At 38.0% G+C, this 17,718-nt stretch overlaps 1 protein-coding gene across 1 annotated transcript in view; it reads left to right on the top strand.

The window, feature by feature from the left end:
* LOC121387731 (photoreceptor ankyrin repeat protein-like) overlaps positions 1–9,636 on the top strand; it is a 41,235-nt gene extending 31,599 nt beyond the window's left edge. Inside the window, exons 3-4 of the mRNA XM_041518928.1 lie at positions 1,964–2,104; positions 8,157–9,636. Coding sequence (XP_041374862.1) covers positions 1,964–2,104; positions 8,157–8,686 — 671 coding nt within the window. The 3' untranslated portion in view covers positions 8,687–9,636. The remainder of the gene's footprint in view (positions 1–1,963; positions 2,105–8,156) is intronic.
* The last annotated feature ends 8,082 nt before the right edge of the window (positions 9,637–17,718 follow it).

Below are 17,718 nucleotides of genomic sequence, written 5' to 3'. Positions count from 1 at the left end.
TATATATATATATGTATATATGGTGTGTGTGTGTGTGTGTGTGTGTGTGTGTGTGTGTGTGTGTGTGTGTGTTGTTTCAACCCTTGCTTACAAAAAACAACAATCAAACAAACAAAAAACAAAACAAAACAAAACTATAAAAAACCCAACAACAACACAAAAATGTTACTATTTTCAGGCCATACAGACATTGTATGAATCCTTCGTAAGTACAGAGGCATCGAAATCCACCTTTGAAAAAAACAAAGGAAAAAAAAGCCGACCTTTGATATACTAGCCGTGTGACACTGATATATGTTATGGGCCCATTGGGCTATTTCTCGTTCCATCCAGTGCACCATGATTTGAATTTCAAAGGCCGTGGTATGTGCTATCCTGTCTGTTGGAAAGTGCATACAAAAGATCCCTTGCTGCTTATGAAAACAATGTTGCAGTCCTCTCTAAGACTATACATCAAAATTAAAACATTACCAAATGTAGCGCGTCTCTCTCTTTCAATATTTTCAACTCTCTCTCTCTCTCTCTCTCTCTCTCTCTCTCTCTCTCTCTCTCTCTCTCTCTCTCTCTCTCTCTCTCTCTCTCTCTCTCTCTCTCATTATGCATTATATTCTCTTGAGTGTGTAGCTTTAATTATGTATTGTTTATGTATATACAATAATACGATGTACAGTAATGATTCAAGGCACCCAACCTTGACCTTGCTCATGTTTCTAGGGGCAATAAGCAAATTAAAAAAAAAAAAACCAAATGTTTGAAACCCAATAGCTGATGATTAATAAATCTATGTGCTCTAGTGGTGTCGTATAACAAAACAAACGTTAAAGGGACATTCCTGAGTTTACTGCATTGTAAGATGTTTCCAAATGATAAAATATTTCTACGATTAAACTTACATATTAAATATATTTTCGTGTTTAGAATATCAGTAAAGTTTGTTTTATTTAACGACGCCGCTAGAGCACATTGATTTTTATCTTATCATCGGCTATTGGACGTCAAACATATGGTCATTCTGACACTGTTTTTAGAGGAAACCCGCTGTCGCCACATAGGCTACTCTTTTTACGACAGGCAGCAAGGGATCTTTTATTTGCGCTTCCCACAGGCAGGATAGCACAAACCATGGACCTTTGTTGAACCAGTTATGGATCACTGGTCGGTGCAAGTGGTTTACACCTACCCATTGAGTCTTGCGGTGCACTCACTCAGGGTTTGGAGTCGGTATCTCGATTAGAATATCAGTGTCTGTATATTCAATGTGTTGCTGGTCGTCTTAATATTTGTAAGAAGCCTAAACTGGAATTTATCTTCAAATAATTTCGTACGTACGAAACAAAAAATAGGAAATAAAATGAAATTTAACCTAGTACAAATATTAGAACGATCAGAAACACCTTTAATATACAGCCACTAATACTGTATGCAAAAAAATTCGATATGTAATTACAATCGTTAAAAAGTCTCTGTTAGTCGATAACAACTTAAAAATTGCAGCAAACTCAGGAATGTCCCTTTTTAAGTTCACGGTTGTGTTTAAGCGGGATTTCTTTACCTCTGATTCTGGCACATGTATTTTCTGTCCAGCGATGCTAACAATGTTATTAGTGTGATTGGCTCAGACTGGCTCCTCGTGGTTGGTAGATTTGGGCGCTGTGTTTGGAATATCATTTCCCTGACGCTGGCCGTGTTCTTGATGGCCCTTTTCTAATATATATGTCGCAAAAGCAGATCTAGGGGGGACAGGGGCTCGACCCCCTTTAATTTTGCAACACTTATAATTTTATAATATATTAATTTTTATTTTTTACGATCCCCCCACCAAACCTCCCCCAAAGTTCCCTTGGCATTCCGCGTCTTGTCATTGGGACCTCTCCTAAATGGATTATCTGGATCCGCTACTGATGTGCATGTTATGTTTGGAACCTTGCTTTTTAAAAGCATGATATTTATCTTCTATTTCCAGGTCATTCTGACGTTGTTCGAATCTTACTCCAGGACTACAAGGGAATCAAAATCGATCATGCAAACAAACTCGGCTTCACAGCGCTGATGAAAGCGGCGATCCAAGGACGAACAGACTGCGCGCGGCTTCTTCTTTACGCTGGTCAGTATACTGACCACAGGGTCAAGGTCGAGGTCAAGGTTTAGGTCACAGTTTTAACAATAAATGTACAATTCGTTTTGATAAAAAAAAAAGGTAAAAATAAAATTTAAAAAAATGGCTGGGTTCCTAGTAGTGCAGGGCGCACATTAAGTCATTACCTTTCTTAAAGTGCAGGTTGAGCTGCTTTCCACTATTTAGCAAATTTAAAATGGCGGGCAAATGTTTTATGTTATCGTTGGAAGATTTGTTGTGCTAATAATAACGCAAGTACTCAGTCGGGATTTAGTGAGTACGGTAGGTTATACATTTTTTTGGTTTGTGTGTTCATTTGTTGCACTGTTTCGGTTGAGCAACGATTGAAACATGGTGTCACAAGTTTTGAATACCAGCTTAATATTCAGACGTCGAAAGAACCAAAACTGTCTACGTCCCTTTGGACTAGGTTCGTAGTGAAACTGTCTACGTCCCTTTGGACTAGGTTCGTAATAAAACTGTCCAGAAATGGTGTGATCGGAATCTGTTACAATGTCGGGGGCGGGACGTAGCCCAGTGGTGAAACGTTCGCTTGATGCATGGTCGGTCTGGGATCGATCCCCATCGGTGGGCCCATTGGGCTATTTCTCGTTCCAGCCAGTGTACCAGCCAGTGTACCACGACTGGTATATCAAAGGCCGTGGTATGTGCTATCCTGTCTGTGGGATGGTGCATATAAAAGATCCCTTGCTGTTAATCGAAAACAGTAGCACATGAAGTGGCAACAGCGGGATTCCTCTCAATATCTGTGTGGTCCTTAACCATAATTTATGTCTGAGCCATATAACCGTAAATAAAATGTGTTGAGTGCGGAAATAAAACATTTCCTTTCCTTTCCTGTTACAATGTCATCTTAGGTCATCGGTTATCATCATTGTGCACCATTTCATTTTGGTTATTTTAAGTTTTACTTTTGTTGTTCTCTTTTGTTTTTGTTTTTTGTTTCTTTTTTCTTTTTTTCTTTTTTTCTTTTTTTTGTGGTTGTTTTTCCCCGCCCCTCATTTTAGCTTGATTTTTCATTCTTATATTCAATTATGGTTCAAGCATGCGGGCCTGGTAATGTATTAGCTATGTAGGGTGTCTGTACAGAACAATGGATTAAAGTTTTTTCAGTTTTCGTTTTAATGCGGCTTAAAGGATTTTAAATAATGTGATTTTAATATATCAGTCAGTTTTAAAAGTTAAACGATCATTTAAAATAATATGCATATTTTTTCGGGGATCGTGGCCCCCTGAACCCTCTGTAGATTTCATTCCCTTTAGTCTGGCTCATTTGCCGCCAGTAAACTCAATATTTTAAAACACTTATGACACCCCCCACCCCCCCCCCCTCTTTTACAAAATCCTGGATTCGCCCCTGGTTGACGAGCTTGAAATAATTCATAATTGGCGATTTATCGAACGCCCTTTCCAACATGTGTTCCAACTGCAACCCTACATTCTCACCTTCTTTCTATTGACAAGATTTGGCCTTCGTGCAAATTAAGTTCACACCAAACTGCCAATGGCTTGTTTTGCAACCTATTAAAGTAGCCTGTTCGACTTAGATGACGCTGCGAACCGGTAGTTGTGCCCTGGGGAGGGATGAAACCAAACGTCATTGTCAGCCTCGATTTTTCAGGGACACTTGGCGAACCCGATGTGGAACCGAAAAGCTAGACAAGAAACAGAGGCCATTAACTCACAGTTGACGTCTTTGAATAATATATATATATGTGTGTGTGTGTGTGTGTGTGTGTGTGTGTGTGTGTGTGTGTGTGTGTGTGTGTGTGTGTATGTGTGTGTGAGAGAGAGAGTGCGCGTGTGTGTGTGTGTGACGGCGCAAGAAATAAAGATATTTGAATAAAAGTACATCATAGATATTTGTATCAGAGATTTTTTAAAAGAACTTTAAATTGATAAAAATGGTTGTAGTAAAACGGGAGGGAGGGGAGGGGGTCTTGCGGTTTAGTTTGCTTGGGTTCTGAACAACAACATCTGCAACTTATATATTAAAGTTTAACTTAGACGATGTTGCGAGCTAATGGTAGTTGTGCCTTGGGGGAGATGGGGGAAAGAAGTTATTGCCAGTGTCTGTTTGTCATATACACTGTCGAACCCGGTGTGCAACTGAAAAGATAAACAAGATGGAGAAACAATTAGCCCACAGATGACGTCTTTGAATATATATATATATATATATATATATATATATATGTATGTATGTATGTATGTGTGTGTGTGTGTGTGTGTGTGCGTGTGTGTGTGTGTGTGTGTGACGGCGCTAGAATTAAAGACATTTAAATAAAGGTACATCATAGATATTTCTATCAGAAGTTTCAATTTCGAACACACTATTTGGTGCGTTTAAATTTTATAAAGGTACATCATATATATTTCTATCAGATTTTTTTTTTAAGAACTTGATAAAATGTTGGTAGTAAAACGGGGGAGAGAGTAGCGTGTCTTGGGGTTTTGTTTATTTGGGATTTGAACAACAATGTCTTTAAGTTATTTATTAAAGTAGCCTTCTTTTTTTAAACTTTATTATCCCCAGATCAATGACATTGTCAGGGATGGGGAGCCCTGAATAACTGCCTTACAATCAGTGCCGGATTTATAAGGGGGCAAGGGGTCTATTCTTACTATCCTTTTTACTCCTTCTATTAATCGAGGTTTTTTGGTGGGGTTTTTTTGTATTTCATCCAATTGTTCATCGTCATCAAAATGTCTATCAGAGAACTTTAAATTTATTAGGTGATGGTTGTAAAAGTTAAAGTTTGTTTTGTTTAACGACACCACTAGAGCACATCGATTAATTAATCATCGGCTATTGGATGTCAAATATTTGGTAATTTTGACTCGTAGTCATCAGAGGAAACCCGCTACATTTTTCATAATGCAGCAAGGGATCTTTTATATGCACTTTCCCACAGACAGAAAAGCACATACCACGGCCTTTGTCCAGTTGTGGTGCACTGGTTGGAACGAGAAAAAACCCTAATCAGCTGAATGAATCGACTGAAGTGTTTCGATCCCTCGACGCATGCACCTCAAGCGAGCACTCAACCGACTGAACTAAATTCCCCCTACCTGGTGGCAGTAAAACTGGGGTGGTGGTGGTGGTTGGGTGGAAGGGTACCTTGGGGGTTAGTTTGCTTGGAATCTGAAACAGTGCACAAGATGTTTGTATTACAAGTTTGTTTGTTTGGGTGGTGGTGGCTTTTTAAAGGAGAATATTCACATAAACAGACCGTCAAAATGGTCCTACGGCGTTTAAAGGGACAGACCCTACTTTTTAAACACTACAGCATATTGTTCACTATTACAGCCGATTATGCTGACTGAAATCAAACTTTACTTATATTTTATTGTTTAGATAATCCATTTCCGTACAACCGTGTTTCTGGTCATCCTGGTGTTTTTAACACAACAAAGATGCATTTTACACGCGCGTCTGAGAAGTAGCGGTTATTGATTCGAGTTCTAGTCTATTTTTAAGGATATTTTCCGGTTTTAACGTCACAGACTCTTCTTTCACTCTGTTGAAACTTTATCCAAATGTGTTACAGGTTTGTAGATTAACTGAACTTGGTGTTAAAACTAGGGTCTGCGCCTTTAATTTTAACAGGACAGGACGCAAAAAAATGTGTTTCGGAAACCAAACCCTACTTAGAAAAAAAAGGCCGATCCTATTTTGTTTTCAAAATATTTGGTTATCTAAATTTTTTATGTGTATGTGTGTGTGTGTATATATATATATATATATATATATATATATATATGTTAACAGTTTTTAAAAATTAAAGTTTGTTTTGTTAAAAGACGCTACTAGAGCACATTGATTTATTTTCAGTTTTAACTTATTTTCGTGCTTATATCCAAGGTTCAAGCACTGATTTATTAATCATCGGCTATTGGATGTCAAACATTTGGTAATTTTGACTCGTAGTCATCAGAGGAAACCCGCTACATATTTCCATTAGTAGCAAGGGATCTTTTATATGCACCATCCCATAGACAGGAAATCATATATCACGGCCTTTGACCAGTTGTGCCATGTGGTGCACCGGTTGGAACGAGACAAAACACACAATCAGATGAATTGATTCACGGAGGTGGTTCAATCCTGTGACGGAAAGCGCCTCAGACGATAGGTTAAACGAGTACATACGTAATGTATGAACCCGTCGGTGAATGTAATTTAAAGAAGAAGAAAAAAAAATAAAGAAAAAATTAAGCCAACCTACTTTACCCATTTTATTTTTATTATGATTATTATTATTTATTTATTTATTTATTTTTTTTTTTTTTTTTTTTTTTTTTTTTTTTTTTGGTACGTTCCAGGAAACACATAATGTTTTTTAAGTCTAAAGAACCTACTAGTCTATTTAAAAATAATTATGGGTCAGCCACTGGCACATGTTAATTGTTCTCTCTCAATTGTGTTTCCGCGAGTTCTAACGAATTTCATCAAATATGGATGAAAGCGATTTTCCGCCTTCTTAATTTGAGGCTCCGCTGCTCACGGTTTCCAATAAATACACGTACATATTGATTCAATTGATTCGTTCTAAGTTATCTCCCATGAAGAACTCTTCTGTGCTATGAGCAAACACGTTTTCCCTCTATGCGGTATCTTATTCATTCGATTCTTTTGTTCACGCGGTATTTGACAATATCCTATAAAAGCTGCTGTTTCGAGACTTTACAGAATTTCAATTTGCGCTCAAATGTGAAAAAAATGGTTATGTAATGACAGCCTGGATAGGGAAATCTGTTATGGACAAGATTCAATATCGTTTCAGAGGCGGATCCAGGAGAAGGGGGGACCAGGGGACCCGCCCCGCCTAAATATATTCAAGTGCCGCTTTTTCTGGATATTAAATTTTAAAAATTCCATTGCGTTGCCCTTTTCACGAGATGGTCCATGTGCCCTTTTTTCCATAGTTACTCCCCCACCCCCCTAAAAGAAATCTTCTGAATCCGCCCCTGCGTTTATTTGTAAATTTGACATTTGGTTTAAAGTGCCCACTCTCACTGTGTAGGATATTCTTTTTGGAAAAAAAAAACGAATGAATTAATGAAGGCATGTTTACAACATGTTACTACCCCCTCGTCACCACCCCCACCTCCCGCATACGCGCCTTCTCTAGGAGATCGGAGACTATTTATCTGATCACCAGACCGTACTTATTGAAATGGTCAGTATTGAGAGTGTATACCAGTTGACGGGCTGGGCGATAGGACCATGCTGGTCCTCCAGTACCCTCACAAAAATAAACCGGCCTCGGTGGCGTCGTGGCAGACTATCGGTCTACAGGCTGGTAGGTACTGGGTTCGGATCCCAGTCGAGGCATGGGATTTTTAATCGAGATACCGACTCCAAACCCTGAGTGAGTGCTCCGCAAGGCTCAATGGGTAGGTGTAAACCACTTGCACCGACCAGTGATCCATAACTGGTTCAACAAAGGCCACGGTTTGTGCTATCCTGCCTGTGGGAAGCGCAAATAAAAGATCCCTTGCTGCTAATCGGAAGAGTAGCCCATGTAGTGGCGACAGCGGGTTTCCTCTTAGAATCTGTGTGGTCCTTAACCATATGTCTGACGCCATATAACCGTAAATAAAATGTGTTGAGCGCGTCGTTAAATAAAACATTTCTTTCTTTTTTCACAAAAATAACAACTCCAACAACAGCTGACTTTGGAAACATGACACGTGGCCTAAAACGTTTTATTTTATTGTAAAATAGAAACAGATATAACATGTTATTATGACAGTTTACCAACATATCTGAAGTTAGCTGACAGTAGCTAAATATCTTCCCCAAGTTCAGCCAGCAAACGTTTCGATAACGATCGCGAAAAGTTTGATTGGTTCCCGAAGTGGTTTTCGGTTTATTGTATGGCGTAAAAATCAGTCTAGCGAGCGTTAGCGAAATGCGGTTCACTGAACTTACCGCAGTTACCTAACCCAATGACCAATTTGGATTTCTTCGTCTTCTTCTTTTAATCTCTTATTTATTTATTTTATATTCCAGGGGGTGACCCTAAACTTCGAGACCATGGGAGAAAGCTTTGCGCCGAGGAATGGGCCCGCTATGTGGGAAGGACAGAATGCTCCGAAGCGATATCGAAATTCTCCAACACTAAACGTTTTTACTTGAAATCGAAACTTGCTCAAACGGAACGCTCCAGTAGCGTCCCCGACCTCGCTACGGACGTTGTCAGCAACGATGTGCAAAGCAAGGTAAAAAAAAGATGTTCTCTGCGACGGAAAATAAAAAGTGTACTTCCCGGTTCGCATCACGAATCGCTCAGCTTAAATGTCTCCAATTCCGGAAGTCCTTTCGCGGTTATCGCCCGTTGCGTTTCGACTCCCGCGCTTCCGGAAATGATGTCACCGACGTCTGCGACGGCCTTAAAGCGACCCGTTAGCACGGACTGCATTCCGCGTGTCGAAGTCACCATCCCGTACGACGACGATGCTTTTCCGCGATCGGAACCGGGAATGATTGCCAGAAAGAAAGCGGCGAGGAAAAGTATTCTTCAAGATTTCCATTCCACGTGAAAGTTAAAACCCAGGAGGGTGGAAGGACGGTGGTAGTGAATACATGGTGTGTTAGTCTCGATCGTTCTGATCTCTTGGTGAAACAAAGAGTCTTGGAACATTCTGTATATAAAAGAAGATGTCAGTTGTCTCGATCAGCACGATTCGAAAATTTCAAAACATAGATAAAAGGAATCGTGTACGAGACTGTGCTTCGCTATCTGAGGAATTAATGATGGTTTTAAGACTTTGATTCGCTGTATAATGGATATCACATATGCTACATAACGAATAAATGATGTTTTAGTACTTCGACGAGTTTTACGACTGTACTTCGCTGTAAAAGGAATAACTTACTGTTTTAAGATTGCTTCGGTATACAAGGAATAAAATACGAATTTAAGTTAGCGCTTAAAGCTTTACTACAGAAAGAATAAAAAACGGTTAACACCTTCGAGGCTAAATTGGGTTCTAAGAGTTTACTACACTACAAGTATTTATACAGAACAAATTATGGTTTTACGACTGTGCTACGCCATATAAGGAATAAATGTCTGTTTTACAACTGTTCTTCTTAAACATTACATAAGGTGTTTTTAAGACGGTATTTCGCTATATGTAAGGAATAAATTATGGTTTTAAGTGATGGTCTTTACAGTGCGCTACACTTTATAAAGGAATAAATGGCGATTTTAAGTGTGCTACGCTTTATAAAGGAATAAATTATGGTTTTACCATAAACAGTCTATCGGCGCAACTCCTTTTCTACCTGGTTTCCGGTGTTGCACTACTTTATATAAGATGTTCCACTACTTGTTTCGATAAGGATCGGAGTGCGATCGAGACTAAAGGCATGTGAATAGATGGACGCATTCTCACCTCATGTTACGCCACGATGTTAAACGACAGTGTTCCAGTCAATAGTATTATTATGTGTAGGTTTAACGGATGAGGACTGGTCGAATGTTTAGAACTTCAGGGCGTACCCTGATCAAAATCCGGGGGTGGGGGGCACTACTGTTTATAAACAAATGAAACACTATACAAATTAAATCCTGAGATGTGTATGCTATTTTCAGGAGTAAAAAACAAAACAAAAACAAAGTGAGATTCTCAGGTGGGCAACTGTCTCCCCCCCCCCCCCCCCCCCCCGGAGGGTTACGGGCCTGAACTTATGTCCAGAAGCAAAGTATTCGTTTACACTCCACATATAGGACATACCCCTTAAAGGTACCTGAGTCTCAAACAATATATAGTCCGTTTGTGTACAGAGATCCAAATGTATCTAAGTTAAAATTCATATAAAAACATACCACATGTATTATGTTTTTAACCCAGACGAACTCGAATAAAATTTTTTTAAAAAGGTTTAGTATAAATAAAAATGTTTCTTTACAAACTATAAAATTAGATTACATTTTTGTTTTATGTACAGGTAAGGAAGGAAGGAAGGAAATGTTTTATTTAACGACGCACTCAACACATTTTATTTACGGTTATATGGCGTCAGACATATGGTTAAGGACCACACAGATATTGAGAGAGGAAACACGCTGTTGCCACTTCATGGGCTACTCTTTTCGATTAGCAGCAAGGGATCTTTTATATGCACCATCCCACAGACAGCCCAATGGGGCCACCGACGGGGATCGAACCTAAACCAACCGCGCATCAAGCGAGCGCTTTACTACTTGGTTACATCCCGCCCCAGTACAGGTACGAAGGCAACTGATGGAACAGCCACGGTAAAACACACGTAGTTCTGCCATTGGTCAATGTGTACAGCATTTCTATTACTTCAATGACAATACAGGTCATTGGCTATTCTGGCATTTTGTCTTCACCCCTGTATTAAAAATGAGATATAATCTATATAATTTGATGGTAATTTGTTAAGATTTAAAAAAAATGATTTACACTGATTTGTTTTCCTCCAAAAATGTTATTTGAGTTGGTATGGGTTTAAAACTTAATCATATGTTTTACGTGAAATTTAACTTTATTCATTATGAAGCTACATACCAATTCATCGTTTCCCTTTTGATAAAAACGGGCTATGTATGGTATTTCTGTTGAAACCTTTTTTGTTTCTTTGAAATAAGCGCACGCAAGACGGTTACATCAATTTCAACGAGAAGCAAGATATACAGTTTTTAAAGATCCACGTGTCTTTAAAAAACTGTCCTGAAGTTTGTTGACATTTTAAAGAATGTTTTAGACAAACAGTCTTTTAACGACAAAAATTGCATATTAAAGGGACAAACCCTAGTTTTTAAAGACTGGTGAATGTTTCAATTTTGGAGCTGTTTTTTTTTATAATTAAAATCAAACATTACTTATATTTTATTGTTTAGAATATCCATTTCCGTAGAACCGAAGTGTTTATGGTCATCTTGGTGTTTGTAATGCCACAAAATACATTTGTAATGATTATTTAAAACGCACGTGCGTCTGAGAAGTAACGAGAGACGAGTTCTAGTCTATTTTTAGGGCTATTTCTCCGTTTTAACGTCACATACTCTTGTTTCAGTTTATTGTAAATTTATTCAAAAGTGTTACAGGTCTGTAGATTATCCAAACTTGGTGTCTATTTTCACGGGTTCAAACTAAGGTATGCGCCTTTAAGGCAGAGGGGTGTATATAGGTCCAATTTTAAGGGCGATGTCACTTATTCCTTTATTAACTTTGAGAGAGAGAGAGAGAGAGAGAGAGAGAGAGAGAGAGAGAGAGAGAGAGAGAGAGAGAGAGAGAGAGAGAGAGATACAGACAGACAGACAGACATACACACAGAGAGACAGACAGAGGAAAGAGAGAGAGAGAGAGAGAGATACAGACAGACAGACCAGAGAGGGGAGAGAGAGAGAGGGGGGAGAGAGGGGAGAGAGAGAGAGAGAGAGAGAGAGAGAGACAGACAGACAGACAGACACACAGAGACAGACATACAGAGAAGAGAGAGAGAGAGAGAGAGAGAGAGAGAGAGAGAGAGAGAGAGGTTTTCAATCGGAGGAATACTTGAATTTATTGTGTTACAAAAAATACACGAAATGAAGTTATATTTACCCAGCAGTAGACCTCGCCATTTAAGGTGAGCTATCACTCCCACTCCCTCAGACTAGTTTAAGGCGAGTGATTTTTAGCTCCTCTTAATATTTGAATTTATATGGCATCGATATGGTCATACCTTAAATCCCCCCCCCCCCCACCCCCCACCCCACATCCTACGTTAGGGCTGTAATTAATTGAGGTCTGCAATAATTACTAAAAAAAAATAATTTTTAAATGTTATTAAATACTAATTAAAATTGCGTTTAAAATGTCAATGGCACATTTTACGTTTAGCTATCTGTGACCATGTCCCATGGTGTTATGACGCACGGGTGTCCATTTATACACTAAAATAAATGACACCTGGCTATTATCTATGACGGAAAACCATTCACACAAAGCAAGTGGCCTCCACTACTTTTACAAGGCGACCTCAATGCAATGTTAGGACATCAGTGTCTGTAAACTCAATATGTTTCTGATTGTCATAACATTTGTAGTTACTCAAACGTCATGTTATTTCATAATATATATCTTTTTGTACGTACGAAGTTGTTGCTGTAATTCAGTTTGGGCTACTACTTACACATAAACATACTGAATATACACATTGATGTTCTAAAGTGAGAAAAGTTATAATTAATATGCAATTTTAGTCATTAAAAGATTTTATTAATCGGAAACGTGTTAAAAGGGTAGCAATCGCAAAGAAGTTGGAAATGGATCAGGCATATTTATGCCCAAAACACAACGCAGCTGGATGTGGGTCTGGTGAGTATGGTTGTAGTGCCCACAAATGTCGCAGAATTGACATAAAACACTCAGCAATCAGCATTGCGACATTTGTGGTTTCCACGTTTGTGACATTTGCCATCGATTGTGTGACATTTGTCAATGGAGAGGACACTTTGTGTCCGAGAAATTGCGACATTTGTCGTCGAAATGATATTTGTCAATGTTGCGACATTTGTGGGCATTATATATGGTACCAGTCGAAAAAGAAACGCCCTGAATCGAATGTGATCACTCGCACGTCATCTGTGAACCAAGCGCGAACTACAGATCTGGCAGAAAACTACATAAAACACGTATATGCTGGGGCGTAGCCAGAGAGGAAAAAACGCCGAGACTAACCCAGACCTGTAAAATAAATATCAGTGTCATGGGAAAAAATCAAATAAATCTGGGGAAATTCCAGACGAGGCAATCGCCTCGTCTGCCTCATGCTGGCTACGCCATTGACATGTACTATATGTTTACAGCGCCAGATTGACCAGTCTCAGACACTGCGGTGTATTTTGGGCCGCAGGCGTCCAACATGGCCAAGTTATTGTACAAGTTTGAATTAATTCCTTATTCAAAAGGTAACACATATTCATGAGGTGAAATGCATTGATGATGTGATAAAATGGCATGTAATATTTATTTTCTTGTAAAAAGCTATTTTATAAACTCTACATATTGTAATTTTTATCTCTCTTTGATGTTTGATAATTTTATAATTATTTATATGTGTGTGTGGTTAACTGATTATTAAATTAATGTAAATAGAAAACAAATGGTATGAGTTTGCTATATTTGGCAGAATTCTTCTCAGTATTGTCCAGCTGTTTTACTATGTGAAATCAGTGGCGTAGCGAGGAGTAGGTGGGGTGGGGGTTGGGGTACACAGGGGAAATGGCCTGCCCAAATAAAACCATTTAAAATATATATGTTGTAAAATTTAGGGGGCGGGACCCTGCATCCCACCCTCTTAGATCCGCCACTGGCTTTGTCCTACTATTCGCTTCATTATATACGCTTCCGAATTAGTCCATAATTTACGTAATCTACAGCCGTCTGTATTTAATTATTTCTTGTACGGAGAACGCACTGGCGGACCCTACAGAATCGCGGGAGAAAATTGCGTCGTTCGTTAAAATCATTGAATTATATACGTCATAGACGGCCATCTGTTAGCCTACCAGCTGCAGTCGACTTCAAACAACGATATATTCACCGTCGTAAATATACTGAGATGCATAAATAACGCAATGGGTATTTCACTGAATAATCTCTTATAAAAATGTAAAATCATCTATATTAAGCATGCGGACAACTGACATACTGGTAATAACTGTAAGTGAAAAAGGATTTTGTTGAAATCAGAAAACAAATGGAATAAAATGAGTTTTCAGTAAAAAGCATAACTTGGGTGTTTATTGCAGCAACACAGCATTGCTTATGAAACTCTGTTTGCCTGTGCATTGACTGCTCTCGTCTCCCTATAAAAGCAACCATTTTTTGTGTTTTCTGAGTTTGTTTTTTTAATATGCCAAGGTAAGTAATGTTAAAAAATTGCTGTTTTATTGCCAAAAAAACAAACAAGTTGTGTGTTTTGTTTAAAACCGCATTTCATGAAAAAGAATCCCAATTTAAACAATATTTTCGTTCTGTTACAGTTGTTACTAATATGTCATTTGTCTGCATGTCTAATATAGATGATATAATATTTCTATAAGAAAATATCAGCAAAATACCCATTGCGTTATTTATGTCTCTAGGTTTACATGGTACTGACGCCTGTAGAACATACTGTCACGTGAAATCAAACAATATAGATTCACCCACTTAATTACGTGTCCATTTTCAGAGGCGTCGTCTAGTCTAAAGGTATTGATTTGTTTTGTTTAACGATAGCACTAGAGCACATTGATTTATTAATCATCGGCTATTGGATGTCATACATTTGGTAATTGTCTTAGAGAGAAAACCCGCTAATTGTTTTCATTAGTAGCAAGGGGTCTTTTATATGCACCATCCCACAGGCAGGGTAGCACATACTACGGCCTTTCATATACCAGTCGTGGTGCACTAGCTGGAACGAGAAATAGCCCAATGGGTCCACCGACGGGGATCGATCCCAGACCGACCGCACATCGAGAGAGCGAGATCGATCTCAATCGGTAGAGCGCTTTCTTTAGGTGTTTTCGTCGCAGGATCGAACCTCGTCAATGGACATATTATCTGACTGGGCTTTTGTGTTTGTCTCAGCCAATGCTCCACGACTTGTATATCGAAGACGGTGGCCTGTGTTGTTCTGTCTGTGGGAAAGTGCATACAAAATATCCCTTGCTGCTAATAGAAAACAAAATGTAGCGGGTTTTTTGGTCAGAATTACCAAATGTTTGACATCCAATAGCCGATGATTATTAAATCAATGTGTTCTAGTGGTGTCGTTAAATAAAACAAATTTTTGTATTCATTCCTCTCAACTAAAAAAATCATGATAAGATCTGGTGTAGTGGTTAAGACTGGTAGGTATTGGGTTCGCACCCTGGTACCGGCTCCTACCCAGAGCGAGTTTATCGACTCGATAGGCAGGTGAAAGGCTACTACAAAGACTTCTCTCTCACTGACAACTAACAACGAACCACTAACTCACTGTCCTAGACAGATGACCTAAATAGCTGAGGTGATTTTCAAACTAAAAAAGTACATGTTCGGAAAACCTGTGTATATGTGACCAACTGTCCTCGCCCCTACCCACGCTAGTTACGTCCCTACATATACACATAGAATGAATTTACCATTTACGTAATTCATCTTTATCATCAAAAATATATTCTATATTTTATACTTATTATCATTATACTTATTATTATACTTATACTTATTATTATACTTATTATTATTATTATACTTATTATTATACTTATTACTATTATTATTATTATGCTTATTATTATTATAATACTTATTATTATTATTATTATTATTATACTTATTATTGTTATTATACTTATTATACTTATTATTATACTTATTATTATTATTATTATTATTATTATTATTATTATTATTATTATTATTATTATTGTTGTTGTTATTATTATATTACACTAAGATTTTGTTTTTAAGTTCAGAAGATTGAAAGTTAACGATTCAATGTAAAAAAAAATCAATAAAAAAAAATTCATTATTCAGTAATTTCGCAATGCACTTTTGCTTTTGTACGTCAGACAAAGTGCACTGGAATGGACTTTGGACTATTAATCTTCATTCGGAAGTCTTCAGCTTATTATATGATTCATGATTACTCAGACGTATCTCAACAACTTCTTTTCGTTGCCATGCAACCCTAATAAAAAGAATACTGTTCCCATGACAAACCCGCTTCTTCAAATTTACATAATTTAATTTACAAATGCTGTCTTTACTTTTTATTCCTTTAATGTCCATATTTGTTCTTGTTAAACTATATAATAATGTCTAGTATATGCGAATGCTAAGCAATGCAATTAAAATTAAAATCTGAAAATGTTCGGTGGATCGATGTGCAATGGAAGACGAAAAGAAGAAAAATGGTTTATTTAACGACGCACTCAACACATTTTATTTACCGTTATATGGTGTCGGACATATTATGGTTAAGGACCACACAGATACTGAGGGAGGAAACCCGCTGTCGCCACTTCATGGACTACTCTTTTTCGATAAGCAGCAAGGGATCTTTTATATGCACCATCCCACAAACAGGATAGTACATACCACGGCCTTTGTTACACCAGTTACGGAGCACTGGCTGGAACGATAAATAGCCCAATGGGTCCACCGACGGAGATCGATCCTAAACTGACCGCGCATCAAGCGAACGCTTTACTACTGCGCTACGTCCTGACCTTTTGTTAGCAATAGAATAATGCAGTTGTATCCGTTAAAGCTCATATGGAGTGGATGCGGAGCGTGCGTGCGGTCCGACTGTTATGTCTGATGTGTCTGCGGTTTGTGTTTTGGTCATACACACCTTATACGATGCTTTCATTGCGGCTGGCCGCATGCGTTTTACAGACACACGCATCGCACGCATCCAGTCTAGACGATCTCATTGAAACTAATGTATTTCGATATTTTTAGCCCAACCGCACGCACGCGCCGCACGCGCCGCATCCAGTCCATCCAGTCTATATGAATCTGTATGTATCATTGGTCTTACAACTCGTTTTTAGATGGTCTTACAAGTAATTTTTATTCGTTAAAAAGCGCTTTGAAGCAACTCGATGTAAAATAAATGATATTTAACCGTATAACGACCAATCATGTAGCATACTCTATTTCCATACTTCGCTCGATGCGCGGTCGGTCTGGGATCGATCCCCGTCGGTGGCCCATTGGGCTATTTCTCGTTCTAGCCAGTGCACCACGACTGGTACATCAAAGGCCGTGGTATGTACTACCATGTCTGCTGGATGGTGCATATAAAAGATCCCTTGCTGCTAATACAAAAAAAGTAGCCCATGAAGTGGCGATAGCGGGTTTCCTCTATCAAAAAACTTTTTTTCTTTCTCTGCTCTGTTTCCATACACCCAACGTATGAATCATAGAATTGGGCGAAGAATTCCGAATATGGATAATATATATACACTGTCGGCAAAGATCAGATTTTCTAATCTCTGTACAATTACCTCACACATATTTATAAATATACCCACAATGCACTGTTTAAACGACTGGCCTATTTAATCCACAGCTTTTTTTAAAATACCATTATGACTGACTTTTTAACTCACATTTTTAAACATTTTCTTTATGTTTTTTATATATCTTTGTCCATTAACTGTATTTTGACATTCGAAAATGTGTTACCATGTCAACACATGGTTTAATACCGTTATTGATCGTTGTATTTAAACATTGTATGTTTTAAATTTAGCAAAGGAATAAATAATTTATGTAGCACACTCTGCTGGCAGCATATACGATTTTTTAAAAAAATGTTGGTATTTAGAATCAAATTTTATAACCAAAAACAGTCCTATGAATTCGGAAATACAATGTTTTTCATATATGGTGTATCATTTACTGTAAATTGGTATGTCGAATATTTTTTTATATATAACTAAAAGAGTCCTATTAATTCAGAGATATAATTTCTTTCATATTTGGTGTTTTATTTACTGTAAATTGGTATGTAGAATTACATTTTTTGTTTTAAGAAAAACGGTCTTATTAATACAATTTTTATATAT

Source organism: Gigantopelta aegis, chromosome 13 (assembly GCF_016097555.1).
Source record: "Gigantopelta aegis isolate Gae_Host chromosome 13, Gae_host_genome, whole genome shotgun sequence".
In the NCBI taxonomy this organism is placed as follows: Eukaryota; Metazoa; Mollusca; class Gastropoda; order Neomphalida; family Peltospiridae; genus Gigantopelta; species Gigantopelta aegis.
Note: the sequence above shows the minus strand (reverse complement) of the source record. Positions and strands in the feature narration are given on the sequence as shown.